Genomic DNA, 25,712 nt, shown 5'->3' with positions numbered 1-25,712 from the left:
GCGACGGCGACGGCGGGCCCGGGCGCTTGGCTCCGCCCCGGGGGCGGGATTCTCCCCTGGGGGCGTGTTTCCCCGGCGGGCTCCGCCCCGGGGGCGGGATTTTCCGACTGGCTCCGCTCCTTGGGGGGCGGGTTTTCCCCCGGGCCGGCTTTCCCCGTCTGGCTCCGCCCCTGGGGGCGTGTTTTTTTGATGGCTCCGCCCCCGGACGTGCTTTCCCGGCTAGCCCCGCCCCGTGGGCGGGTTTCCCTTGGGCCCGCTTTCCCCGTCTGGCTCCGCCCCCGGGGGCGTGTTTTCCCCGATGACCCCGCCCCTGAGCGCGTTTCCCCGGCTGGCCCCGCCCCTGGCCCGGCTTTCCCCCTGTGGCCCCGCGCCCCGGGGGCGTGTTTTCCCCGACGGCCCCGCCCCGCCCCGTGGGCGTGTCCCCCCGCCCCGCCCCGTGGGCGTGCCTCCCCGCGGCCCCGCCCCGCCCCTTTTCCCGGCCCCGCCGGCGCTCCCCGCCGTCCCGGCCATGCTCCCCGCGCTCCTCGCCCTCCTGCTCCTCGCCGGGGGGGCCCGGCCCGGCCCGGCCCCCCCCGCCCGCCCCCCCCCCGGGCCCCGCTGCCCGCCGGGCACCTACCCCCACCCGCCGCCCCGCCACCGCCCCGGCCGCTGCCCCCCCCCGGGGAGCGAGACCCCCGTCGTCTGCAGAGGTGCGCGCCGGCCGCGGGGACCCCCGTGCGGTGGCGGCGGCGGTGGGGGCGGTGGGGGCTGGCGGGGAGAGGCCCCGCCGCCGGAGACCCCCTCCTCCACCCCCCGACGCCCGGTCCCTCCCGGCGCAGAGGTGCGGTGCCCGGCGCCGCTCGCCTTCCCGCACGGCACCGTCTCCCCCCGCCGCCCCTCCTACGCCCCCGGCGCCGTCCTGGCCTTCGCCTGCGAGGAGGGGCTCGTCCTGCGCGGCCCCGAGCGGCTCCGCTGCCGCCGCGGCGGCCTCTGGAGCGGCGCCAGCCCCGTCTGCGACGACGGCGGTGAGAGGCCGGGAGCCCGGGGCAGATGCCCCCGCCCCCGGGGGCCCCAAAATGGCCCCAACTCCCCCCCCCGAGGAGCCCCAAAATCGCCCCCGAACCCCCCCGGGGAGCCCCACAATCCTCCCGCAAACCCCTCTGGGGACCCTAAAATCACCCCCAGGTACCCTGGGAGCCCCAAAATCGCCCCAAAACACCCCTGGGAGCCCCAAAACCGCCTCCACATACCCCGGGGGCCCCAAAATCGCCCCAAAACGCCGCTGGGAGCCCCAAAATCCTCCCCAAACCCCTCTGGGGACCCGAAAATCACCTCCAGGTACCCCCAGGAGCCCCGAAACCCCTCTGGGAACCCCAACCCCCTCGGGAGGCCCAAAATCGCCCCCAAATACCTCACCCCCCGGGGGCCCCCAAAATCCTCCCCAACCCCCGTGGGGGCCCAAAATCGCCCCAGCTACCCCGGGGCCCCAAAACCCCTGGGAGTCCCAAAACCCTCGCCAACCCCCGGGAGCCCCAAAATCTCCCCCAAATACCCCCTGGGAGCCCCAAATCCCCCTGAGGCCCCCATATTGCCCCCAAGTACCCTGGGAGTCCCCAAATCCCAGTTGGGGCCCACAAATTGCCCCCAAACCCCCTGGGAGACCCAAAATCCCCCTTGGACCCCCCCAAATCCTCCCACCACCCCCGGGAGCGCCGGGTCCCTGTGGCTGGGGGGTCCCTTGGCTGGGGGTCCCTGTGGCTGGGGGGAGTCCCTGTGGCTGGGGGGTCCCTGGGCTTGGGGGGGTCCCTTGGCTGGGGGGTCCCTGTGGCTGGGGGGGTCCCTTGGCTGGGGGAGTCCCCGTGGCTGGGGGGTCCCTGTGCTTTGGGGGTCCCGGGGGTCCCCGTGGGCTCGGGGTAGGTTCCAGGGTCCCGGTGGAGCCCCGGAGTGGGAGGTGTGGAGGGGTCGCAAGGGGTTGGGGGGCACCATGGGGTGGGGGGGACCCATAGGGTGGGGGGGTCCCCCTGAGCCCGAGGGGTCCCTGGGGGGCCCCTATCGGGTCTGGGGGGTCCCCATGGGGTGGGGGCGCCCGAGGGGGCCCCCCTCCCCTGCCCCCCCCCCTCCAGCCGGTGACTGTCCCCCGGCCCCGGTGCCGGCCGGGGGGGTGACGACGGGGCGGGGCCGGCGGCGGGGGGCGGAGGTGCACGTGCGCTGCGGGGCGGGGCTGACGCTGCTGGGCCCCGCCCACCGCCGTTGCCTGGAGACGGGCCGCTGGTCCGGCCCCGAGCCCTCCTGCCGCCGTGAGTGACCGGGGGCGGGGCCACGCGTCACCCCGCCCACCCCGCGTGACCCCGCCCACTCGTGGGGGCGGGCACCGCTGAGACCCCCACAGCCCCCCCGTGACCCCCCCGGCGACACCCCCGTCCCCAGACACCCCCTGACCCCAATGACCCCTGACCCCCAGTGCCCCCCCCGGACCCACAGGGACCCCTGTGCCCCCCAGGACCCCCGTGTCCCCCAGGGTCCCCCTGCATCCCCGCCTGTGCCCACCCCAATGTCCCCCCCAGCCCTCTGCAGCCCCCCGTGTCCCCCCTGTGTCCCCCCTCCCATGTCCCCCCTGCATGTCCCCATATCCCCGTGTCCCCCGTGTGTCCCCCTGTGTCCCCATGTGCCCCCATCCCCCTGTGTCCCCCTGTGTCCCCCTGTGTCCCCATGTTCCCCCCTGTCCCCCGTGTCCCCCCCGTGTCCCCATGTCCCCCGTGTGTCCCCACATCCCCACACATCCCCCGTGTCCCCCATGTCCCCCCACGTCCCCACGTCCCCCGTGTCCCCCCACATCCCCACACATCCCCCGTGTCCCCCCGTGTCCCCCCGTGTCCCCATGTCCCCCATGTGTCCCCACATCCCCACACATCCCCCGTGTCCCCCCATGTCCCCCCACGTCCCCATGTCCCCCGTGTCCCCCACATCCCCACACATCCCCCGTGTCCTCACGTCCCCCTGTCCCCCCGTGTCCCCCCGCGTGTCCCCATGTCCCCCCATGTGTCCCCACATCCCCACACATCCCCCGTGTCCCCCGTGTCCCCCCACGTCCCCGTGTCCCCCGTGTCCCCCCGTGTCCCCCACATCCCCACACAGCCCCCGTGTCCCCACGTCCCCCTGTCCCCCGTGTCCCCCACATCCCCACACATCCCCCGTGTCCCCACGTCCCCCTGTCCCCCGTGTCCCCCCACGTCCCCGTGTCCCCCGTGTCCCCCACATCCCCACACAGCCCCCCGTGTCCCCATGTCCCCCTGTCCCCCGTGTCCCCTCCGCGTGTCCCTATGTCCCCCGTGTGTCCCCACATCCCCACACATCCCCACACATCCCCCGTGTCCTCACGTCCCCCTGTCCCCCGTGTCCCCCCGCGTGTCCCCATGTCCCCCATGTGTCCCCACATCCCCCGTGTCCCCCCGTGTCCCCCCACGTCCCCATGTCCCCCGTGTCCCCCCGTGTCCCCCACATCCCCACACATCCCCCATGTCCCCCACGTCCCCGTGTCCCCCGTGTCCCCCGTGTCCCCCACATCCCCACACATCCCCCACGTCCCCCTGTCCCCCGTGTCCCCCACATCCCCACACATCCCCCGTGTCCCCACGTCCCCCTGTCCCCCGTGTCCCCCCACGTCCCCGTGTCCCCCGTGTCCCCCACATCCCCACACAGCCCCCGTGTCCCCATGTCCCCCTGTCCCCCGTGTCCCCTCCGCGTGTCCCTATGTCCCCCGTGTGTCCCCACATCCCCACACATCCCCACACATCCCCCGTGTCCTCACGTCCCCCTGTCCCCCCCGTGTCCCCCCGCGTGTCCCCATGTCCCCCATGTGTCCCCACATCCCCCGTGTCCCCCCGTGTCCCCCCACGTCCCCATGTCCCCCCGTGTCCCCCGTGTCCCCCACATCCCCACACATCCCCATGTCCCCCACGTCCCCCGTGTCCCCCGTGTCCCCCGTGTCCCCCACATCCCCACACATCCCCCACGTCCCCCTGTCCCCCCGTGTCCCCCCACATCCCCACACATCCCCCCGTGTCCCCACGTCCCCCCTGTCCCCCCGTGTCCCCCCCACGTCCCCCGTGTCCCCCGCAGACCCCTACGCCTACGACCTCCCCGAGGACGTCAGCGAGGGCTTCGGGGCGTCTCTCACCTCCGTCCTGGAGCTGGCGGGCGCCCGCGCCCTCAACGGTGGGTGCGGGGGCACCGGGGGGACCGCGGGGACCTTGGGGACCGCGGGCCGCGCGGGCGGGGGTGACGCGGGCGGGGGTGACGCGGGCGGGGGTGACGCGTGGGTGTCCCCAGGCTCGTCCCTGGGCCGGCGCATCGTGCTGAGCGCCGGGGGGTCCCTGCACCTCTACCTGCTGCTCGACGCCTCGGGCAGCGTCCGCTCCGAGAACTTCCGCCTCTTCCAGGAGTGCGGGACCGCCATCGTCGACAGGGTGGGACGCGGGGGGACGCGGCCACGGGGACGCCGTGGGGGGACCGGGGGGGAACGGGCTGGGGTTGTGGTGGGACCGTGGTGGGACCGTGGTGGAACCATGGAGGAAGAGGCTGGGACCGTGGTGGGACCATGGGTAGGATCATGGTGGGACCGTGGTGGAACCATGGAGGAAGAGGCTGGGACCGTGGTGGGACCGTGATGGGATGAGGTGCCACCATGGGTAGGATCGTGGTGGGACCGTGGTGGGACCATGGGGACACCGTGGTGGGATGAGGTGGGACCATGGAGGAAGAGGCTGGGACCATGGTGGGACCATGGGGACACGGTGGTGGGCTGAGGTGGGACCATGGTGGGACCACGGAGGAACAGGCTGGGACCATGGTGGAACCTTGGGGACACCGTGGTGGGATGAGGTGGGACCAGGGAGGAACGGGGTGGGACCGTGGTGGGATCAATGGGGCACCGTGGTGGGACCATGGAGGAAGAGGCTGGGACCGTGGTGGGACCGTGATGGGATGAGGTGCCACCATGGGTAGGATCGTGGTGGGACCGTGGTGGGACCATGGGGACACCGTGGTGGGATGAGGTGGGACCATGGAGGAAGAGGCTGGGACCATGGTGGGACCATGGGGACACGGTGGTGGGCTGAGGTGGGACCATGGTGGGACCACGGAGGAACAGGCTGGGACCATGGTGGAACCTTGGGGACACCGTGGTGGGATGAGGTGGGACCAGGGAGGAACGGGGTGGGACCGTGGTGGGATCAATGGGGCACCGTGGTGGGACCATGGAGGAAGAGGCTGGGACCGTGGTGGGACCGTGATGGGATGAGGTGCCACCATGGGTAGGATCGTGGTGGGACCGTGGTGGGACCATGGGGACACCGTGGTGGGATGAGGTGGGACCATGGAGGAAGAGGCTGGGACCATGGTGGGACCATGGGGACACGGTGGTGGGCTGAGGTGGGACCATGGTGGGACCACGGAGGAACAGGCTGGGACCATGGTGGAACCTTGGGGACACCGTGGTGGGATGAGGTGGGACCAGGGAGGAACGGGGTGGGACCGTGGTGGGATCAATGGGGCACCGTGGTGGGACCATGGAGGAAGAGGCTGGGACCGTGGTGGGACCGTGATGGGATGAGGTGCCACCATGGGTAGGATCGTGGTGGGACCGTGGTGGGACCATGGGGACACCGTGGTGGGATGAGGTGGGACCATGGAGGAAGAGGCTGGGACCATGGTGGGACCATGGGGGATGAGGTGGGATCGTGGTGGGACCATGGGGGAACAGGCTGGGACCGTGGTGGGACCATGGGGACACGGTGGTGGGCTGAGGTGGGACCATGGTGGGACCACGGAGGAACAGGCTGGGACCATGGTGGAACCTTGGGGACACCGTGGTGGGATGAGGTGGGACCAGGGAGGAACGGGGAGGAACGGGGTGGGATCAATGGGGCACCGTGGTGGGACCATGGAGGAACAATCTGGGACCATGGGGACACTATGGGGGGATGAGGTGGGACCATGGGGGGACCTTGATGGGACCAAGGGGGAATGGGCTGCGACTGTGGTATGGCCATGGTGGGACCGTGGTGGGACCATGGTGGGACCACGGAGGAAGAGGCTGGGACCATGGTGGGACCATGGGGACATGGTGGGACCTGACCCCCCCTCCCCGCCGCAGCTCAGCAGCTTCGAGATGGCCGTGAGCTTCGCCGTCATCTCCTTCGCCAGCCAGGCCCGCGTCATCGTCTCCACGTCCGAGGACGAGGCGGCCGACGCCGACGAGGTTCTCCGCCGCCTGGAGAACATGACCTTCGCCGGTGCGTCCCGGTGGCCAAGGAGGGGACCCCGGTGGCCGGGGAGGGGACCCCGGTGGCTGGGACCTGGCCGGTCTCCGTCTCCCCGTAGACCACGGCAACGCGACGGGCACCAACATCCGCGGGGCGCTGATGGAGGTCTACCACATGATCCTCTTCCAGAAGGCGCGGGCGGCGCAGATGGGCCACCCCGAGGCCTGGCGGGACGTCCGCCACGTCGTCATCCTGCTGACGGACGGTGGGGACCTGAGGGGACGCGTCCGGGGGGGTGTTGGGGACCTGGGTGACCCCCTCTGGCCGCCCCACAGGCAGGTTCAACGTCGGGGGGCACCCGCGGGAAGCAGTGGCCAAGATCGAGGACGTGCTGGAGATCAAGCCGGACCGGGAGGACTACCTGGGTGGGTGCCGTGGGGGCACGGGGACCTCCAGGGGACCTCGAGGTGGTGCTGGGGACCTCAGGGTTGATTTGGGGACACTGAGGTTGATGTGGGAACCTCGAGGGTGGCTTGAGGACCTCAGGGTTGGTTTGGGGACCTCAAGGGTTGGTTTGGGGACCTCGAGGGTGGCTTGAGGACCTCAGGGTTGGTTTGGGGACCTCAAGGGTTGGTTTGGGGACCTCAAGAGTTGGTTTGGGGACCTCAGGGTTGGTTTGGGGACCTCAAGGGTTGGTTTGGGGACCTCGAGGGTGGCTTGAGGACCTCAGGGTTGGTTTGGGGACCTCAAGGGTTGGTTTGGGGACCTCGAGGGTGGCTTGAGGACCTCAGGGTTGGTTTGGGGACCTCAGGGTTGGTTTGGGGACCTCAAGGGTTGGTTTGGGGACCTCAGGGTTGGTTTGGGGACCTCAGGGTGACTTGAGGACCTCAAGGGTTGGTTTGGGGACCTCAGGGTTGGTTTGGGGACCTCAAGAGTTGGTTTGGGGACCTCAGGGTTGGTTTGGGGACCTCAAGGGTTGGTTTGGGGACCTCGAGGGTGGTGGCTGGGGATCTTGAGGGTGGCTCTTGGGACCTCAGAGATGGGTTGGGGGACATGGAGGGTGGTTTGGGGACCTCAAGGGTGGCTTTGAGGGCCTCAGTGGTGGCTCTTGGGACATTAAAGATGTTTTTGGGGACGTCAGGGGTGGGTTGGGGCCATTAAAGATGACGTTGGGGATCTTCAGAGTGGTTTGAGGACTTCAGTGGTGGGTTTGGGGACCTTGAAGATGGGTTTGGGGACCTCAGGGGGGGTTGGGGACCTCGAGGGTGGCTTGGGGCCATCCCACCCCCCTGGGGCCCCCCGTGCCGCCCCCCCCCGTGCGTCCTTGGCCCCGTCCGTCCCCACCGCTGTTTGCTCTTGCGCCACCGCGGGGGTGGCCCCGAGGGGCCCCTCCTGCCCGCGCGGTCACAGCCCTGTCCCCGTCCCCAGGGCCGGACCTTGCCCCCACCCCCGCCCACGTGGGGCCGGCTCCGGGAACCCCGAGCCACCACGTTCCGGGTGACCCAACCCCCTTCAGGTGCCCCCCGATCCACCCTGACACCCCAAACCCCCATCGAGGTGCCCCCAAGCCCCCTTTTAGGTGCCCCCGACCCCATTTGAGATGCCCCAAACCCTGTTCTAGGTGCCCCAAGCCCTGCTGAGGTGGCCCAAACGCTGTTCTAGGTGTCCCAAGCCCTGCTGAGGTGGCCCAAATGCTGTTCTAGGTGCCCCAAGCCCTGCTGAGGTGGCCCAAACGGTGTTCTAGGTGCCCCAAGCTCCACCGAGGTGCCTCAAACCCCCTTTTAGATGCCCCAGACCCAATTTGGGTGCCCCAAAGCCACCTTAGATACCCCCAAGCGCCTTTTAGCTATCCCCCAACCCCATTTGAGGTGCCCCGAACCCTGTTCTAGGTACCCCAAGCCCCACTGAGGTGCCCCAAGCCGTGTTCTAGGTGCCCCAGACCCCTTTTTGGTGCCCCAGAGCCACCTCAGACACCCCCCAGCCCCTCCTCGCCGCCCCCAACCCCATTTTTGATGCCTCGAGCCCGGTTCCAGCTGCCCCCCAGCCCCCTCCCGGGTGCCCTCCGCCCCCTGAGCTCCCCCTCCCCGTCGTCCCCCGCCCCAGACATCTACGCCTTCGGGGTGGGGATGCTGGAGGTGGACGTGGCGGAGCTGGCGGCGGTGGCCTCGCACCGGCGGGACGAGACCCACGCCTTCAAGCTGGCGGACGCGGCCGACCTGCGGAAGGCGCTGGAAGCGGCGCTGGTGGCCACCACCCTCGGGGACCTCTGCGGTGTCATCGTCCCCGCCGGAGCCCCCCGGCCCCCCTGGCACGTCGTCCTGAGGGTGAGGCCCCCCACCCACCCACCCACCGCGGGGGAGGGGGGGCGGGACGGGACACGACGGGGGACCCGGGCAGGGGTCCTGCACCCCGCGCCCCGCTGGGCCCCCCCAAACCCCCTCCGAGGGGGCATCCGGGGGTCGCCCCCCGCCCCGCCCGGGGGGGTCCCCGTCACCCACGGGCGCTGACGGCGGCGCGGTGCCGCAGGTGGGGCGCGAGCAGCGCTGCGCGGGGTCCCTGGTGGGGGGCCCCTGGGTGCTGACGGCGGCGCACTGCTTCTTGGGGGGCCCCGAGCCCCACGCCTGGACCGCCGACCTGGGTAGGGCGCTCGGGGGACCCCCCCGCTCCCCCTCTCCACCCCCCCCCCCCTCCCTGCCGCGGGGGGACCCCCGCGCGCGGCTGACGGCTGACGGGGGGGGGGGTTTGGGGGGCAGGGGAGGGGCAGCTGGTGCCCCTCCGGCGCTGGGTGCTCCACGAGGGCTTCGATGTCCGCGCTGGGGTGTCCCGGGGGATCCCCGAGTTCTACGACTACGACGTGGCCCTGGTGGAGCTGGAGGAGGATTTGGGGACCCGCGGGACCCCCAGGTGAGCGGGGGGGGGGCGAGGGGCTGATGGGGGGGGTCCCCAGGAGCGCCCTGACCCCCCGCTTTCGCCCCAGGCGCGTCTGCATCCCCTGCACCGAGGACGCCAACCGGGCGATGAGGAAGCCGGCGGGGATGAGCTGCGAGGAGCAAGGTGGGGACCCCGGGGGGGGACACGGGGGGGGGGGGGACACCCCGGCACTGGGTGCTGACCTCGCCCCCCACCCCAGAGGCCGAGCTGCTGGGCCGGCCCCGCGTCCCGGCCGAGTTCGTCTCCCTCGACCCGCAGAGGATGAGGGTGCAGGTCAAGAGCCAGGAGGCGGTGAGGACCCCGGCGCCCGGGGGCACCCGGAGGGGCAGGGGGGGGGGCGCACCCGGGGCTTCTGGGGCGACCCAGGGCATCCGGACCCCCGTCCCCCCCCAGTGGGCCGCCTGCGCTTCGGGAGCGACGCAGCCGGGGACGCCGTACGCCGGGGCGGCGCTGGGGGACGTGGTGACCGAGCGGTTCCTCTGCTCGGGGCAGGAGGCCGGGGGTCCCCCCGAGGCCGCCACCTGCAAAGGTGGGTGGGGGGCAGGGGGAGGGTGCTGGGGGGCAGGGGCCCGGGCGCCTCCCCACCGCCCGCCTCCGCCTCCCCCCAGGGGACTCCGGGGGGTCCCTGTTCCTGGAGAGGTGGCACCGCTTCATCCAGGTGAGGGGGCGGGGGGTGTCGGGCCGGGGCGGGGGGGTCCCCCACGCTGGGGACCCCCGAGCCCGGGCGCCGGGGTCCCCCCGAGGCCGGACGCCTGGGTCCCACGCCCGCCCCGCAGGTGGGGGTGGTGAGCTGGGGCACCTTCGACCCGTGCCGGGGGGGCCGGCGCGCGGCCGGGGGGCTCCTGCTGCGGCCCCCGGCCCCCCCCGGCCACCGGCCCCGCGACTTCCACATCAGCCTCTTCCGCGTCCAGCCCTGGCTGCGCCGCCTCCTGGGGGGGGTGCTGGCCTTCGCCCCCCTGCGCTAGCGCCGACCCACGGCGGGACCCACGGTGGCACCTGTGGGGTCACCCTCACTGCGAGCCACGGTGGGACCCACGGCGGGACCCACGGCAGGACCCACAGTGGCACCTGTGGGGTCACCCTCACTGCGAGCCACACTGGGACCCACAGCGGGACCCACGGTGGCACCTGTGGGGTCACCCTCACTGCGAGCCACGCTGGGACCCACGGCGGGACCCACGGCGGGACCCACGGTGGCACCTGTGGGGTCACCCTCACTGCGAGCCACGGTGGGACCCACGGCGGGACCCACGGCGGCACCTGTGGGGTCACCCTCACTGCGAGCCACGGTGGGACCCACAGCAGGACCCTCACTGTGGCCCACAGCAGGACCCATGGTGTGACCCTCACCATGACCCATGGTGGGACCCATGGCAGGACCCTCACTGTGACCCACAGCGGGATCCATGGTGGGACCCACGGTGGGACCTTCACCGTGAGCCACAGGGGGACCCATGGTGGGACCCACAGTGTAACAATCACCGTGACCCACGGTGGGACCCACGGTGGGACCCTCACTGTGAGCCACGGCGGGACCCACGGCGGGACCCACAGCAGGACCCATGGCGGGACCCACGGTGTGACCCACAACGTGACCCATGGCAGAACCCTCCCTGTGACCCACGGCAGGACCCTCACCATGACCCCCACCGTGCCCCGTGCTGTGACCCCCGCTGTGACCCCCAGCCCCCCAATAAAGCCTGTGCCCCCCATGCTGTGAGCTTCCTCCGAGGGTGCCGCGGCGCCGCCTTTTCCCGGCAGAGCGGGGCCCCCCCTCCCCCCCGGGCCTGGCCGGGCGCCCGGGTCCCCCGGGTGGGGGTGGGGCAGGTGCACCCGGATACCTGGGTCCCCTATGGGGGGAGGGGGGGCAGGGGACCAGGTGCTCAGGGTGGGGCCCTCGTTAGGGGCAGCTGCTGTTAACGAGGTCGCAGTTAATGAGGCCTCGTTGCCCCGAGGTGGGCCCGGGTTTGGGGTTCCCGGGCACAGGGTCCCCCGTGGGGGCTGTGGGGTGGCGGGGGTCCCGCAGGCCTGGGTCCCCCGGGGTGTGGGGCAGCCCCGGCCCCCCGTGACTTCCCGTAGGCCCCGGTGTTTCGCAACACACACACGCCCCACACACCCCCCCGGCGCGTCAGCCCCACAGAGCCCGCGGACAGACGGACGGACGGACGGACAAGCCTGGACCCACGGCCATGGCGGGAGCCCTCCTCGCCCTCCTGCTCCTCTTGGCCTCCGCTGACGGTCGGTGCCCCCTGCCCCACGGCTGCCCCACGGCCACCCCATGGCTGCCACACCTGCCCCACGGCTGCCCAATGGCTGCCCCATAGCCGCCCCACAACCACCCAACGGCTGCCCGATGGCCACCCCATGGCTGCCCCACAACCACCCCATGGCCGCCCCACATCCCCCTCGCCTCCCACTGACCGTGTCCCCCACCCCACAGGCAGCCCCACGGCGGCCGTCCCGACGACCCCCCACGTTGCCCCCGACCCCCGCGCTGCGACCCGGGCGCTGGCCCCGATCGCGGGGGCTGGGGGGAGCTGGTGGCGGGGGGGGAGGGGCTGCGCTACCGCTGCCCCGAGGGCAGCACCCCCTTCCCCATCGGCCTCCGGCGCTGCAGCCCCGAGGGGGTCTGGGACCCCCTGCCCGAGGGGAGCAGCCCCCGCTGCCAAGGTGGGGCCCAGGGGGTTGTTGGGGTCCTTGGGGGGGGGTCTCTGGGGCCTGGGGGTCCCTGGGGGACAGGGAGGGTCCTGGGGGGCTATTGGGGTCCCTGGGGGTCCCTGGGCTTCGGGGTGGGGTTGGCAGCCTCTGGGGGCTGTGGGGGTGTCCCTGGGGGCTTGGGGGTCTCTGGGGACTGGGAGGTCCCTGGGGGGGTCTCTGGGGCCTGGGGGTTATTGGGGGACCCTGGGGGGTGCTGGGGGCGTTGGGATTGGGGGGTCCCTGGGCGTCAGGGGGTGGGGCTTTGCCAGGGCCCTGGGGATTGGGGGTCCCGGGGTCGGGGGTCTGGGGGTCCCGGGTCCGGGGCTCCGGGGGTCCGGGGTCGGGGTTCTGGTGTCCGGGGGTCTGGGGTCCGGGGGTCCCGGGTCCGGGGCTCCGGGGGTCCCGGGGTCGGGGCTCCGGGGTCCGGGGGTCCGGGGGTCGGGACTCCGGGGTCCGGGGATCCAGGGCTCCGGGGTCCGGGGCTCCGGGGTCCGGGGTCCCGGGGTCGGGGCTCCAGGGTCCGGGGGTCCGGGGGTCCAGGGCTCCAGGGCTCCGGGGTCCGGGGCTCCGGGGTCCGGGGTCCCGGGGTCGGGGGTCCCGGCTCCGGGCTGAGGCCCCCCGCCCCGCAGCCGTCTGGTGCCCGGCGCCGCTGGAGTTCGAGCAGGGCTGGTTCTGGCCGCGCCGGGGGCGGCACCCGCCCGGCTCCCGCCTGGAGTTCGGCTGCTTCGGGGGCTTCGCGCTGCGGGGGCCGCACACGCGGCGCTGCGGGCCCGGGGGGCGCTGGGAGGGGGCGACCCCCGTCTGCGACGACGGCGGTGAGGACCCGGCCCCCCACGTGTCCCCCCGCGTCCCCCCCCGCGTCCCCCGGCCCCCGGCCCCTGAGCACCCTTGCGCCCCCCAAGTGTCCCCGTACCCCCGCGTCCCCGAGCGTCCCGGCGTGCGCCCAAATGTCCCCGCGCCCCTGAGCATCCCCTGGCCCCACGTCCCCCCACGTGTCCCCGTGTCCCTCGGCATCCCCGTGTCCCCCCGTGTCCCCATGTCCCTGTCCCCCCTGTCCCCATGTCCCCCCCGTCCCCACGTCCTTCAGCATCCCCGTGTCCCCTGTCCCCCCATGTCCCCGCGCCCCTGAGCATCCCCTGGCCCCGCCCTGTCCCCGTGTCCCCCCGTCCCCTGTCCCCCTACATGTCCCCATGTCGCCTCCACGTGTGTCCCCATGTCCCCCGTCCCCTCGTGTCCCCTGTCCCTGAGCATCGCCCCGTGTCCCCCCGTGTCCCCTGTCCCCCCGTGCCCCCTGTGCCCCGTCCCCTGTCCCCTGTCCTCCCATGTCCCCCTGTCCCCCGTGTCCCTCAGCATCCCCGTGTCCCCCCGTGTCCCCATGTCCCTGTCCCCCCGTCCCCACGTCCTTCAGCATCCCCGTGTCCCCATGTGCCCCCATGTCCCCACATCCCTGAGCATCCCCCCGTCCCCCTGTCCCCCCATGTCCCCCGCTGTCCCCCGTGTCCCCCATGTCCCCTGTCCCCTGTGTCTCCCCTGTCCCCCCGTGTCCCCTGTCCCCCCGTCCCCCGTGTCTCCCTGTCCCCCGTGTCCCCCCGTCCCCCGTGTCTCCCCTGTCCCCTGTCCCTGAGCGTCCCCACCGTGTCCCCCCGTGTCCCCCTGTCCCCCTGTGTGCCCATGTCCCCTGTCCCTGAGCATCGCCCCGTGTCCCCCCTGTCCCCCGTGTCCCCCGTGTCCCTGTGTCCCCTGTCCCTGGGCGTCCCCCGTGTCCCCCCGTCCCCCGTGTCCCCTGTCCCTGAGCATCGCCCCGTGTCCCCCATGTCCCCCGTGTCCCCGTGTCCCCCGTGTCCCCTCGTCCCCCGTGTCCCCCCCGTCCCCCGTGTCCCCCATGTCCCCCCGTGTCCCCGTGTCCCCCGTGTCCCCCTGTCCCCCGTGTCCCCTGTCCCTGAGCATCTCCCCGTGTCCCCCATGTCCCCCCGTCCCCCGTCCCCCGTGTCCCCCGTGTCCCCGTGTCCCCGTGTCCCCCGTGTCCCCGTCCCCCGTGTCCCCCGTCCCCCGTGTCCCCCGTCCCCCGCCCCGCCCTGACGCCCGCCCGCAGCGGGGGCCTGCCCGGCCCCGGGGGTCCCGCCGGGGGCCACCAAGGAGGGCTCGGACTACGGCGTGGAGGGGCGCGTCCGGTACCGCTGCCGGCCCGGCCTGGAGCTGCTGGGCTCGGCCGAGCGCCGCTGCCTGGAGGGCGGCGTCTGGAGCGGCACCGAGCCCCGCTGCCGCGGTGAGGGGCGCGGGGCTGGGGGCTGTGGGGGTATGGGGGCTATGGGGGTATGGGGGCGTGGGGCTGAGCCCCGATGCCATGGTGAGGGGCGTCGGGGCTGGGGGCTATGGGGGCTGGGGGGGGTGGGGGCTGGGGGACTGGGGGCTATGGGGGCTGGGGGCTATGGGGGCTGGGGGTATGGGGGCTATGGGGCTGAGCCCCGCTGCCGCAGTGAGGGGCTGGGGGTCCTGGGGGCTCTTGGGAGCCATGGGAGGGTCCGGGGGGCCGTGGGGTGGTACCCAGGGGTACCCGCTCCTGGGGGCCCTATGGGGCAGGGGTGGGGGATATGGGGTGCTATGGGGGTCCCATGTGGAGGAGGAGGGCCCTTATGGGGCAGGGGCTGTGGGGGGGCGTCCCGTATGGGGTGGGGGCAGGACCGGGGGTGACCCGGTGCCCCCCCCAGACCCCCACTCCTTCGACACCCCCGAGGACGTGGCCGCCTCCTTCCTCGCCTCCCTCGCCCAGACCGTGGAGGTGGCCGAGGCCAACGGCACCCAGGGTGGGGGCCATGGGGGCTGGGGGCCTGGGGGGGCTGGGGGCCATGGGGGGCCGGGGGGCTATGGGGGCCGGGGCGGCTGGGGGCCATGGGGGCTGGGGCGTATTTGGGTATGGGGGCTGAGAGGGTGGGGGGCCTCTGGGGCGCGTGTGGGGCTGGGGATCACTGTGGGTCAGGGCTGGGAGGGCCCTGGGGGTCCTGGGGGGGCTCTGTGGGGCTCCATGGGGGGTTCTGTGGGTCTGGTGGGGCTCCATGGGGCTCAGCAGGGTTTGCCGTGGGTTGCGGTGGGTTTCGCCGTGGGTGGTGGTGGGGTTCACAGTGGGTGACGGTGGGGTTCGCCATAGGTCCCAGTGGGGTTCACCGTGGGTCGTGGTGGCGTTCACCATGGGTTGCAGTGGGTCGCGGCGGGGTTTGCCGTGGGTTACAGTGGGGTTCGCCATGGGTCGCGGTGGGGTTCGCCGTGGGTTACAGTGGGGTTCGCCGTGGGTCGCGGCGGGGTTCGCCGTGGGCCGCGGTGGGGTTCACCGTGGGTCGCGGTGCGTCGCGGTGGGGTTCGCCGTGGGCCGCGGTGGGGTTCGCCGTGGGTCGCGGTGCGTCGCGGTGGGGTTCGCCGTGGGCCGCGGTGGGGTTCGCCGTGGGTCGCGGTGCGTCGCGGTGGGGTTCGCCGTGGGCCGCCGTGGGCCGCAGCCCCCCCGTGCCCCCCAGGCCCCACGGAGAAGCGCCGCATCCGCCTGAGCCCCGGGGCCGCCATGAACATCTACCTGGTGCTGGACGCCTCCCAGAGCGTCGGCCCCCGCGACTTCGAGGACGCCCGGAACGCCCTGCGGGAGCTGGTGGAGAAGGTGGGGACCCCCGGACCCCCCCAGGCCCTCCCCGAAGCCCCATGGCCCCCCTGAGCCCCCAGACCTCCCATGTCCCCCAAGTGCCCCCGCGTCCTCCCAGACCCCCCGGGACCCCCGAAGGCCCCCTGACCCCTCCTGACCTCCCAGACCCCCGGGACCCCCGACCCCCAATCTCCCTGACCCCCGACCCCTGGGACCCCAAATCCCACCCTGACCCCGCTGATCTCCCTGACCACTGACCCCCCTGACCCCCTGGGACCCCTCTGACCCCCCAAGCTCCCTGACCCCCCGACCCTGGGACCCCAAATCCCACCCTGACCCCCGCCCCCAGATCGCCAGCTATGGGGCAGCCCCCCACTACGGGATCATCACCTTCGGGACGGAGGCGCGCGTGGTGCTGAGCCCCACGGAGCCGCGGGCGGCCGACGGGGCCTGGGTGGCCGAGCTGCTGGAGAAGCTGCCCTTCGCCGGTGGGGGCGGGGGCCCTGTGGGGGCCAGGGGACTACAGGGTCTGGGGGCGTCCGGGGGGCTAGGAGGGTCTGGGAGGTCTCTGGGGGGGGCTATGGGGTGTTATGGGGGTCTGGGGGGTCTTTGGGGGGCTGTGGGGGCTATGGGGGTCGGGGCGGGTTTGCGGGGGCTCTGGGAGCTATGGGGGTGCTGGAGGGTCGTGGGGGGCTATGGGGTCTATGGGGGTCGGAGCAGGTTTGGGGGCTTGGGGTGCCCTGGGTTTGGGGGTTGTGGGGGGCTATGAGGTCTATGGGGCTGGGGGTTGGGGGCTATGGGGTCCATGGGGCAGGGGGTTGTGGGCTGTGGGGCCCATGGGGCTGGGGACCTTGGGGGCTGCGGGGTTTGGGGGCTGGGGGCCCATGGGGCTGGGGGCCTGGGGGCTGTGGGGTCTGTGGGGTTGTGGGGCCCATGGGGCTGGGGGCCTTGGGGGCTGTGGGGCTGGGGGCCTAGGGGACTGTGGGGTCTGTGGGGTTGTGAGGCCCATGGGGCTGGGGGGCCTTGGGGGCTGCGGGGTTTGGGGGCTGGGGGCCCATGGGGCTGGGGGCCTGGGGGCTGTGGGGTCTGTGGGGTTGTGGGGCCCATGGGGCTGGGGGCCTTGGGGGCTGTGGGGTCCGTGGGGTTGTGGGGCCCATGGGGCTGGGGGCCTTGGGGGGCTGTGGGGTCCGTGGGGTTGTGGGGCCCATGGGGCTGGGGGGCCTGGGGGGCTGTGGGGTCTGTGGGGTTGTGAGGCCCATGGGGCCGGGGGCCCTGGGGGGCCGTGGCCCCACGGCGGGCTCTGACCCGCGCCCCCAGCCCACGCGCAGAAGCCGGGCACCAACCCCCACGCGGCGCTGCGGGCCGTGTACGAGCTGCTGGTGCAGCAGGAGCGGGGGGAGCAGCTGCGGGGGCTGCGGCCCCCCCCCGTCACCAACAGCACCCGCCACGTCCTCATCGTCATGACCGACGGTGCGGCGCCCCCCGCCCCCCGGGACCCCCGGACCCCCTAGACCCCCCAGGCCCCCCAGACCCTCTTTGGGATCCCCCGCACCCAAATCCCCCCGGGGCCCCAAATTCCCCTACACCCCCCAGTGCCCCCAGGACCCCATAGACCGCCCCATAGACCCCCCAGACCCTCTTTGGGATCCCCCGGACCCCAAATCCCCCCCAGGGACCCCAAAATCCCCCTCCAAGCCCTCCCATCCCCCTTTGGGGTCCCTCCCAGACTCCTAATGCCCCCAGACCCCCAAAATCCCCCTAGACCCCCCCCCATCCCCTCTGGGATGCCCCCGGACCCCAAATCCCCCCCGGCGCCTCCTGCCCCCGGGGACCCCCAGCCCCTGACCCCTGTGCCCCCAGGCCGGGTGAACATGGGGGTCCCCGGTCCCCGTCATCCACCAGATCCGGGAGCTGCTGAGCATCGGCCGGGACCCCACAACGACCGGGAGGACTTTCTGGGTGGGGGTCGGGAACTGGGGGGCCAGGGGGCGCTGGGGGTTCGGGGGGCACATGGGGCTGGGGGGCCCAGTGGGGGGTCTTGGGGGCTGGGATTGACTAGGGGGGCTGGGGAGCAGGCGGGGGGCTGGGGGCTGTCGGGGCTGGGGGGATGGAGGGGTTTGGGGGGCTGGGGGTGCCACAGAGGGGGCTGGGGGCAGGTTGGGGGCTGGGGGCTGTCGGGGGGCTGGGGGGGATGGAGGGGTTTGGGGGCTGGGGGTGCCACAGAGGGGGCTGGGGGCAGGTTGGGGGCTGGGGGCTGTCGGGGGCTGGGGGGTCTGCGGATGGATGGAGGGGTTTGGGGGGCTTCGGGGGGGCCTGGCGCGGTTTGGGTGGGGGGACCCGGGGGGCCGGGGCTCAGGGCGCCCTGACCCCCCCCGCAGACGTCTACGTGTTCGGGCTGGGGGAGCTGGTGCACGCGGAGACGCTGAACGCGCTGGCCTCGCACAAGGACGGGGAGCAGCACGTGTTCCTGCTGCGGGGGCTGCCCGACCTGCAGGAGGCCTTCCACCGCATGATCGGTGAGCACCCCCCGGGACCCCCAGGACCCCCAAAACCCCCGGGACCCCCTCATGGCCTTCCACCGCATGATCGGTGAGCACCCCAGGACCCCCCGGGACCCCCCAAAACCCCCTGGGACCCCCCTCATGGCCTTCCACCGCATGATGGGTGAGCACCCCCCCGGGACCCCCCAAAACCCCCCGGGACCCCCCTCATGGCCTTCCACCGCATGATCGGTGAGCACCCCCAGGACCCCCGGGACCCCCAAAACCCCTGGGACCCCCCTCATGGCCTTCCACCGCATGATCGGTGAGCACCCCAGGACCCCCCGGGACCCCCTCATGGCCTTCCACCGCATGATCGGTGAGCACCCCCAGGACCCCCGGGACCCCCAGGACCCCCCGGGACCCCCTCATGGCCTTCCACCGCATGATCGGTGAGCACCCCCAGGACCCCCGGGACCCCAAAACCCCCGGGACCCCCCTCATGGCCTTCCACCGCATGATGGGTGAGCACCCCCAGGACCCCCCGGGACCCCCCGGGACCCCCTCATGGCCTTCCACCGCATGATCGGTGAGCACCCCCAGGACCCCCGGGACCCCCCAGGACCCCCTCATGGCCTTCCACCGCATGATCGGTGAGCACCCCCAGGACCCCCGGGACCCCCAAAACCCCTGGGACCCCCTCATGGCCTTCCACCGCATGATCGGTGAGCACCCCCCGGGACCCCCAAAACGCCCCGGGACCCCCCGGGACCCCCCATGGCCTTCCACCGCATGATCGGTGAGAGCACCCTGAAACCCCCAAACCCCCAAAAACCCCCTGAGACCCCAAAACCCCCGGGACCCCAAAACCCCCGGGACCCCCAATCTCGGCTCCCCAGACGAGAGCGAGGTGCTGGGGCTCTGCGGGCTCAGCCACGAGTTCAGCAGCGCCAGCGACCGGGAGAGGAACCCCTGGCACGTCAGCGTCACCGTCACCGTGAGCGGGGGCACCGTGGGGACGTGGGGACACGGGGGGCATGGGGGCACGGGAGATGGGGGCACCGTGGGGACATGGGGACATGGGGGACAGAGGAACCCCTGGCACGTCAGCGTCACCGTCACCGTGAGCGGGGGCACCGTGGGGACGTGGGGACATGGGGGACATGGGGGCACGGGAGATGGGGGCACCGTGGGGGACATGGGGACATGGGGGGACAGAGGAACCCCTGGCACGTCAGCGTCACCGTCACCGTGAGCGGGGGCACCGTGGGGACGTGGGGACACGGGGGCACGGGGGGCACGGGGAGATGGGGGGCACCGTGGGGGACATGGGGACATGGGGGACAGAGGAACCCCTGGCACGTCAGCGTCACCGTCACCGTGAGCGGGGCACCGTGGGGACGTGGGGACATGGGGGACATGGGGGCACGGGGAGATGGGGGCACCGTGGGGGACATGGGGACATGGGGGACAGAGGAACCCCTGGCACGTCAGCGTCACCGTCACCGTGAGCGGGGCACCATGGGGACGTGGGGACACGGGGGGCACGGGGGCACGGGGAGATGGGGGCACCGTGGGGGACATGGGGACATGGGGGACAGAGGAACCCCTGGCACGTCAGCGTCACCGTCACCGTGAGCGGGGGCACCGTGGGGACGTGGGGACACGGGGGACATGGGGGCACGGGGAGATGGGGGCACCGTGGGGGACATGGGGGACAGAGGAACCCCTGGCACATCAGCGTCACCGTCACCGTGAGCGGGGCACCGTGGGGACGTGGGGACACGGGGGCACGGGGGCACGGGGAGATGGGGGGCACCGTGGGGGACATGGGGACATGGGGGGACAGAGGAACCCCTGGCACGTCAGCGTCACCGTCACCGTGAGCGGGGCACCGTGGGGACGTGGGGACACGGGGGGCATGGGGGCACAGGGAGATGGGGGCACCGTGGGGGACATGGGGGACAGAGGAACCCCTGGCACGTCAGCGTCACCGTCACCGTGAGCGGGGGCACCGTGGGGACGTGGGGACATGGGGGACATGGGGGGCATGGGGAGATGGGGGGCACCGTGGGGGACATGGGGACATGGGGGGACAGAGGAACCCCTGGCACGTCAGCGTCACCGTCACCGTGAGCGGGGCACCGTGGGGACGTGGGGACATGGGGGACATGGGGGCACGGGGAGATGGGGGCACCGTGGGGGACATGGGGACATGGGGGACAGAGGAACCCCTGGCACGTCAGCGTCACCGTCACCGTGAGCGGGGGCACCGTGGGGACGTGGGGACATGGGGGGCACGGGGGGCACAGCGAGATGGGGGGCACCGTGGGGGACATGGGGACATGGGGGGCACGGGGGGCACAGCGAGATGGGGGGCACCGTGGGGGACGCGTGTGGGGGACACGTCACTGTCACAGTGAGCGCATGGGGACACGCGTGGGGTCGGCGGACCCCCCGTGCCCCCCGTGACCCCCGTGCCCCCGCGTCCCCAGCGCCCGGGGAAGGGCCACGAGCGCTGCCAGGGGTCCCTGGTGTCCCCCTACTTCGTGCTGACGGCCGCTCACTGCTTCCACGTGGACGACCAGGCGGCCTGGGTCTCCGTGGACGTGGGTGCGTCCCCGGGGGGACGCGGGGACGCGCGGGGACGCGGCACGGGACGCGCGGGGACACGGGGGGCACAAAGCCGCTGCCTGGCGTGGGACGCGGGGAGACGCGGGGGGACACACTGGGGGGACATTGGGGCGATGCGGGGACACGGGGACGCGCGGGGACGTGTCACGGGACGCGGCGGGACACGCAGGGACGGGCCGGGGGACGCGCAATGACACGGGGGACGCAGGGCTGTGACCTGCGGGGGACGTGGGGGGACACGAGGGGACACTGGGGGACGTGGGGGGACACGGGGACACGCGGGGACACGCCATGGGACGCGCAGGGACACGGGGTGGGGACAAAGCCGCTGCCTGGCGTGCGATGTGGGGGGACGCGGGGGGGACACTGGGGGGCATGGGGACACGGGGACACCCGGGGTCACACCACGGGACACACAGTGACCCGGGGCTGCGGCACCGTGGGGTCATCAGGGGGGACGTGGGGGGACAGGGGCCCCCGGGCCCCTTTGGGCGGCAGCGGGGTCCCCGCAGGCCGGGTCCCCGCTGAGGCGTCGCCGTGGGTCGCGCAGGGCCGCAGGTGCGGCGGGGGGTGGCCGGGGTCTTCCTGCACCCCCAGTACGACCTGGGGGCGGCGGGAGCGGGGGGTCCCCGAGTTCTACGACTACGACGTGGCCCTGGTGCAGCTGGAGAAGGCCGTGACCCCCAGCACCACCATGCGGTGAGGGGCGGGGGCGTCTATGGGGCAGGGGGCTGTGGGGCTCGGGGGCATCTGTGGGGCGGGTGGGGCTGTGGGGCAGAGGGGGCTGTGGGGCTTGGGGGATCTGGGGGTGGGGGCAGGCAGGGGGCTGGGGGACGGGGGGCTCTATGGGGCGGGGGTCTGTGGGGCAGAGGGGGGCTGTGGGGCGGGGGCATTGGGGAGGACCTATAGGGCAGTGGGGGGTCTGTGGGGCAGGGGGGGACTGGGGGGCTGTGGGAGGAATCTGTGGGGCGGGGGGCTCTGTGGGGTGGGGGCATGGGGGCTCTGGCAGCGGGGGAGGACCTATGGGGCGGTGGGGGGATCCGTGGGGCGGTGGGGGTCCGTGGGGCAGGATGTGGGCGCTGACCGCCCGCCCCCAGCCCCTCTGCCTGCCCTGCACCGAAGGGGCCTCCCGGGCGCTGCGGCTGCCGCCGGAGCAGAGCAACTGCGCTGAGCACCGTGAGCCCCCAGCCCTGCCCCCACCGCCCCCACTGCCCCCCAACCCCTCCCCTCCCCCATACCCTGACCACCCCCGGTGCCCCCAAATCCCCCCAGTTGTGCCCCGTGACCCCCGCCCTGTGCTGACCCTATTGACCCCCTGGGTGACTCCCTGTGACCCTGACCCCTCTGTGACCCCTGACTCCTATGGCCCCTCACGACCGCTGTGCCCCCGTGACCCCTGACCCCCCGTGACCCCTATCCTCAGCCGACCCCTCGGCCTCCAGTGACTCCCTCTGCCCCCAACTCCCGTGGCCCCCGTGACCCCGTGACCCCTGTGGCCCCCATGACCCCCATGGCCCCCGTGACCCCCGTGACCCCCGTGGCCCCCCAGGCCGCCTGCTGCTCCCCGAGAAGCTGCTGGACGCCTTCTTCGTCTCCTCCCACGGCCCCTCCGCGCTGCAGCGCCGGCAGATCCACATCAAGCTGGGCAGGCAGGTGGGGCCGCCCCTCCCCCGCCCCTGTGCCCCCGTGTCCCCATGCCCTGACCCCCCGCATCCCCATGTCCCCGCATCCCCGTGTCCCCACGTCCCCGCATCCCAATGTCCCCACGTCCCCATGTCCCCGTGTCCCCACATCCCCATGTCTGTGTCCCCGTGTCCCCACGTCCCAATGTCCCCACATCCCCATGTCCCCGTGTCCCCACACCCCCATGTCTGTGTCCCGTCCCCACGTCCCCACGTCCCCGTGTTCCCATGTCCATGTCCCCACATCCCCGTGTCCCCGTGTCCCCATGTCCCCATGTCCCCGTGTCCCCACACCCCCATGTCTGTGTCCCGTCCCCACATCCCCGTGTCCCCACATCCCAATGTCCCCCTGTCCCCACGTCCCCGTGTCCCCACGTCCCCGTGCCCCCGTGTCCCCATGCCCTGACCCCCCGCATCCCAATGTCCCCACGTCCCCGTGTCCCCACATCCCGTGTCTGTGTCCCCGTGTCCCCGTGTCCCCACGTCCCAATGTCCCCACATCCCCACGTCCCCGTGTCCCCACACCCCCATGTCTGTGTCCCGTCCCCACATCCCCACATCCCCGTGTCCCCACATCCCCATGTCTGTGTCCCCGTGTCCCCACGTCCCCGCATCCCAATGTCCCCACATCCCCGTGTCCCCATTTCCATGTCCCCACATACCCGTGTCCCCACGTCCCCGTGTCCCCGTGTCCCCACGTCTGTGTCCCCGTGTCCCCACATCCCCGTGTCCCCACATCCCCACGTCCCCGTGTCCCCACGTCCCCGCATCCCAATGTCCCCACATCCCCGTGTCCCCATTTCCATGTCCCCACATACCTGTGTCCCCACATACCCGTGTCCCCACGTCCCCATGTCTGTGTCCCCATGTCCCCACGTCCCCGTGTCCCCACATCCCCACGTCCCCACATCCCCACGTCCCCGTGTCCCCATGTCCCCGCATCCCAATGTCCCCACGTCCCCGTGTCCCCACACCCCCATGTCTGTGTCCCCGTGTCCCCATGTCCCCACATCCCCGTGTCCCCACGTCCCCGTGTCCCCACACCCCCATGTCTGTGTCCCGTCCCCACGTCCCCACGTCCCCGTGTCCCCGTGTCCCCATGTCCCCATGTCCCTGTGTCCCCACACCCCCATGTCTGTGTCCCGTCCCCACATCCCCGTGTCCCCACATCCCAATGTCCCCTGTCCCCACGTCCCCGTGTCCCCACGTCCCGTGCCCCCGTGTCCCCATGCCCTGACCCCCTGCATCCCAATGTCCCCACATACCCGTGTCCCCACATCCCCATGTCTGTGTCCCCGTGTCCCCACATCCCCGTGTCCCCACATCCCCACGTCCCCACATCCCCACATCCCCATGTCCCCGTGTCCCCACACCCCCATGTCTGTGTCCCCGTGTCCCCACGTCCCCGCATCCCAATGTCCCCACATCCCCGTGTCCCCATTTCCATGTCCCCACATACCCGTGTCCCCACGTCCCCATGTCCCCACATCCCCACATCCCCACGTCCCGTGTCCCCACACCCCCATGTCTGTGTCCCGTCCCCGTCCCCACGTCCCCGTGTCCCCATGTCCGTGTCCCGTCCCCACGTCCCCACGTCCCCGTGTCCCCATGTCCATGTCCCCACATCCCCGTGTCCCCACATCCCCGTGTCTGTGTCCCCGTGTCCCCACGTCCCTGTGTCCCCATGTCCCTGTGTCCCCACACCCCCATGTCTGTGTCCCGTCCCCACATCCCCGTGTCCCCGTGTCCTCACGTCCCCACGTCCCTGTGTCCCCGTGTCCCCATGTCTGTGTCCCCGTGTCCCCACATCCCAATGTCCCCGTGTCCCCGTGTCCCCCCCCCCGCAGCGGGAGCACTGCGAGGCCGACGCCCTGAAGGCCCCCCCCTACGCCAACGTCTCGGCGCTGGACGACGTCGTCACCCCCCGCTTCCTCTGCTCCGGCGGCACCGAGCCCCACGTCGACCCCAACGCCTGCCGCGGTCAGTGCCCCCAGCGGGGCCCAGTGCATCCCAGTATGGCCCAGTATGGCCCCCAGGGCGGCCCAGCGCCCCCCTGGTGCATCCCGGTACATGCCCAGTACCATCCTGGTGGCCCCCCAGTGCCTCCCAGTATGTCCCAGCGCTGTTCTAGTGCCCACCAGTGCATCCCAGTGTGCCCCTGGTGTCCCCCAGTATGTCCCAGTACATCCCAGTGCACCTCTGCTGCCCCCCAGTATGCGCCACTGCCCCCCGGTGCCATCCCAGTATAACCCAGTGGCCCCTGGTGCCAGCCCAGTACATCCCAGTGCTGTTCAGCGCCAACCTAGTGCCATCCCAGTAAGTCCCAGCATCCCCTAGTGCCATTCCAGTAAGTCCCAGTATGCCCTGGTGCTATCGCAGTGCCTCCCAGTATCCCTTAGCACCATCCCAGTACATACCAGTACATCCCAGTGCTGTCCCACTACCCCCTAGCACATCCCAGTGTCCCTCCAGTGTCCCCCTCCCTCCCAGTATGTCCCAGTACATCCCAGTGCCCCCCCTCCAGGTGACTCCGGGGGCCCCGTCATTGTCACCAGGGGGAAGCGCTACTTCCAGGTCGGTGGGGATACTGGGGGGGCTGTGGGGATACTGGGAGGGGGCCTCTGAGTATACTGGGTATACTGGGAGGGACTGGGCATACTGGGGGGGCTCTGGGGATACTGGGAGGAACCGGGGATAATGGGGTGGGGTTCAGGGACGCTGGGGGGGGCCTCCGAGTACACGGGGAGGGACTGGGCACACTGGGGGGCACTGGGGTGTCTCTGAGCACGCTGGGCCCAGCCGTGGGGTGGGCGTGGGGTGGCTGTGGGGCAGGCATGGGGCGGGCGTGGGGCGGCTGTGGGGAGGCCGTGGGGCGGGCGTGGGGCGGCTGTGGGGCAGGCGTGGGGTGGGCGTGGGGAGGCCGTGGGGTGGCTGTGGGGCAGGCGTGGGGTGGCTGTGGGGCGGCCGTGGGGCGGCTGTGGGGCAGGTGTGGGGTGGGCGTGGGGCGGCTGTGGGGCGGCCATGGGGAGGCCGTGCGGCAGGTGTGGGGCGGGCATGGGGAGGCCGTGGGGTGGCTGTGGGGCAGGCGTGGGGCGGGCGTGCGGAGGCCGTAGGGCAGGTGTGGGGCGGCCGTGGGGCGGCCGTGGGGCAGGCGTGGGGCGGGCGTGACGCCGCGTGCCGCAGGTGGGGGTGATCAGCTGGGGGGTGCTGGACGTCTGCCGCCAGCGCGGGGCCCCCGACAGCGCCCGCGACTTCCACGTCAACGTCTTCGAGGTGCTGCCCTGGCTGCGGCAGCGCCTGCGCGACGAGGAGCTCGGCTTCCTGCCCTGAGCCGCCGTGGGGCGCGGGGGCGGGGGGGACGCAGGGCTGCGGCCTGCTGGGGGACGTGGGGGGACGCTGGGGGACGCGTCAGGGGACGCCG

The 25,712-nt window shown here is 72.8% G+C and overlaps 2 protein-coding genes across 2 annotated transcripts in view; both read left to right on the top strand.

Annotated features, from left to right (window-relative positions):
* LOC140644806 (uncharacterized) overlaps window positions 1-25,712 on the top strand; it is a 297,384-nt gene that overhangs the window by 74,090 nt on the left and 197,582 nt on the right. The gene's annotated exons all lie outside the window — the stretch shown is intronic.
* CFB (complement factor B) lies at window positions 502-25,632 on the top strand. Its single transcript, XM_072847817.1, is given in 34 exon segments — window positions 502-689; window positions 819-1,004; window positions 2,103-2,276; window positions 4,099-4,194; window positions 4,309-4,445; window positions 6,134-6,272; window positions 6,361-6,507; window positions 6,578-6,667; window positions 8,346-8,566; window positions 8,769-8,880; window positions 8,996-9,146; window positions 9,220-9,296; window positions 9,373-9,464; window positions 9,567-9,702; window positions 9,782-9,831; window positions 9,950-10,131; window positions 11,614-11,843; window positions 12,500-12,685; window positions 13,963-14,136; window positions 14,579-14,674; window positions 15,377-15,513; window positions 15,845-15,983; window positions 16,813-16,965; window positions 17,381-17,425; window positions 17,428-17,454; window positions 17,874-18,011; window positions 18,875-18,972; window positions 20,471-20,588; window positions 21,160-21,308; window positions 21,707-21,785; window positions 22,159-22,262; window positions 24,139-24,271; window positions 24,816-24,865; window positions 25,475-25,632. Coding segments are annotated over 34 exon segments (4,374 nt in total). The 5' UTR covers window positions 502-508; the 3' UTR covers window positions 25,622-25,632.

Source organism: Ciconia boyciana, chromosome 29 (genome assembly GCF_034638445.1).
Source record: "Ciconia boyciana chromosome 29, ASM3463844v1, whole genome shotgun sequence".
Taxonomy (NCBI): domain Eukaryota; kingdom Metazoa; phylum Chordata; class Aves; order Ciconiiformes; family Ciconiidae; genus Ciconia; species Ciconia boyciana.
The sequence above is the reverse complement of the archived record's forward strand: the minus strand, read 5'-3'. Positions and strand labels throughout refer to the sequence as shown.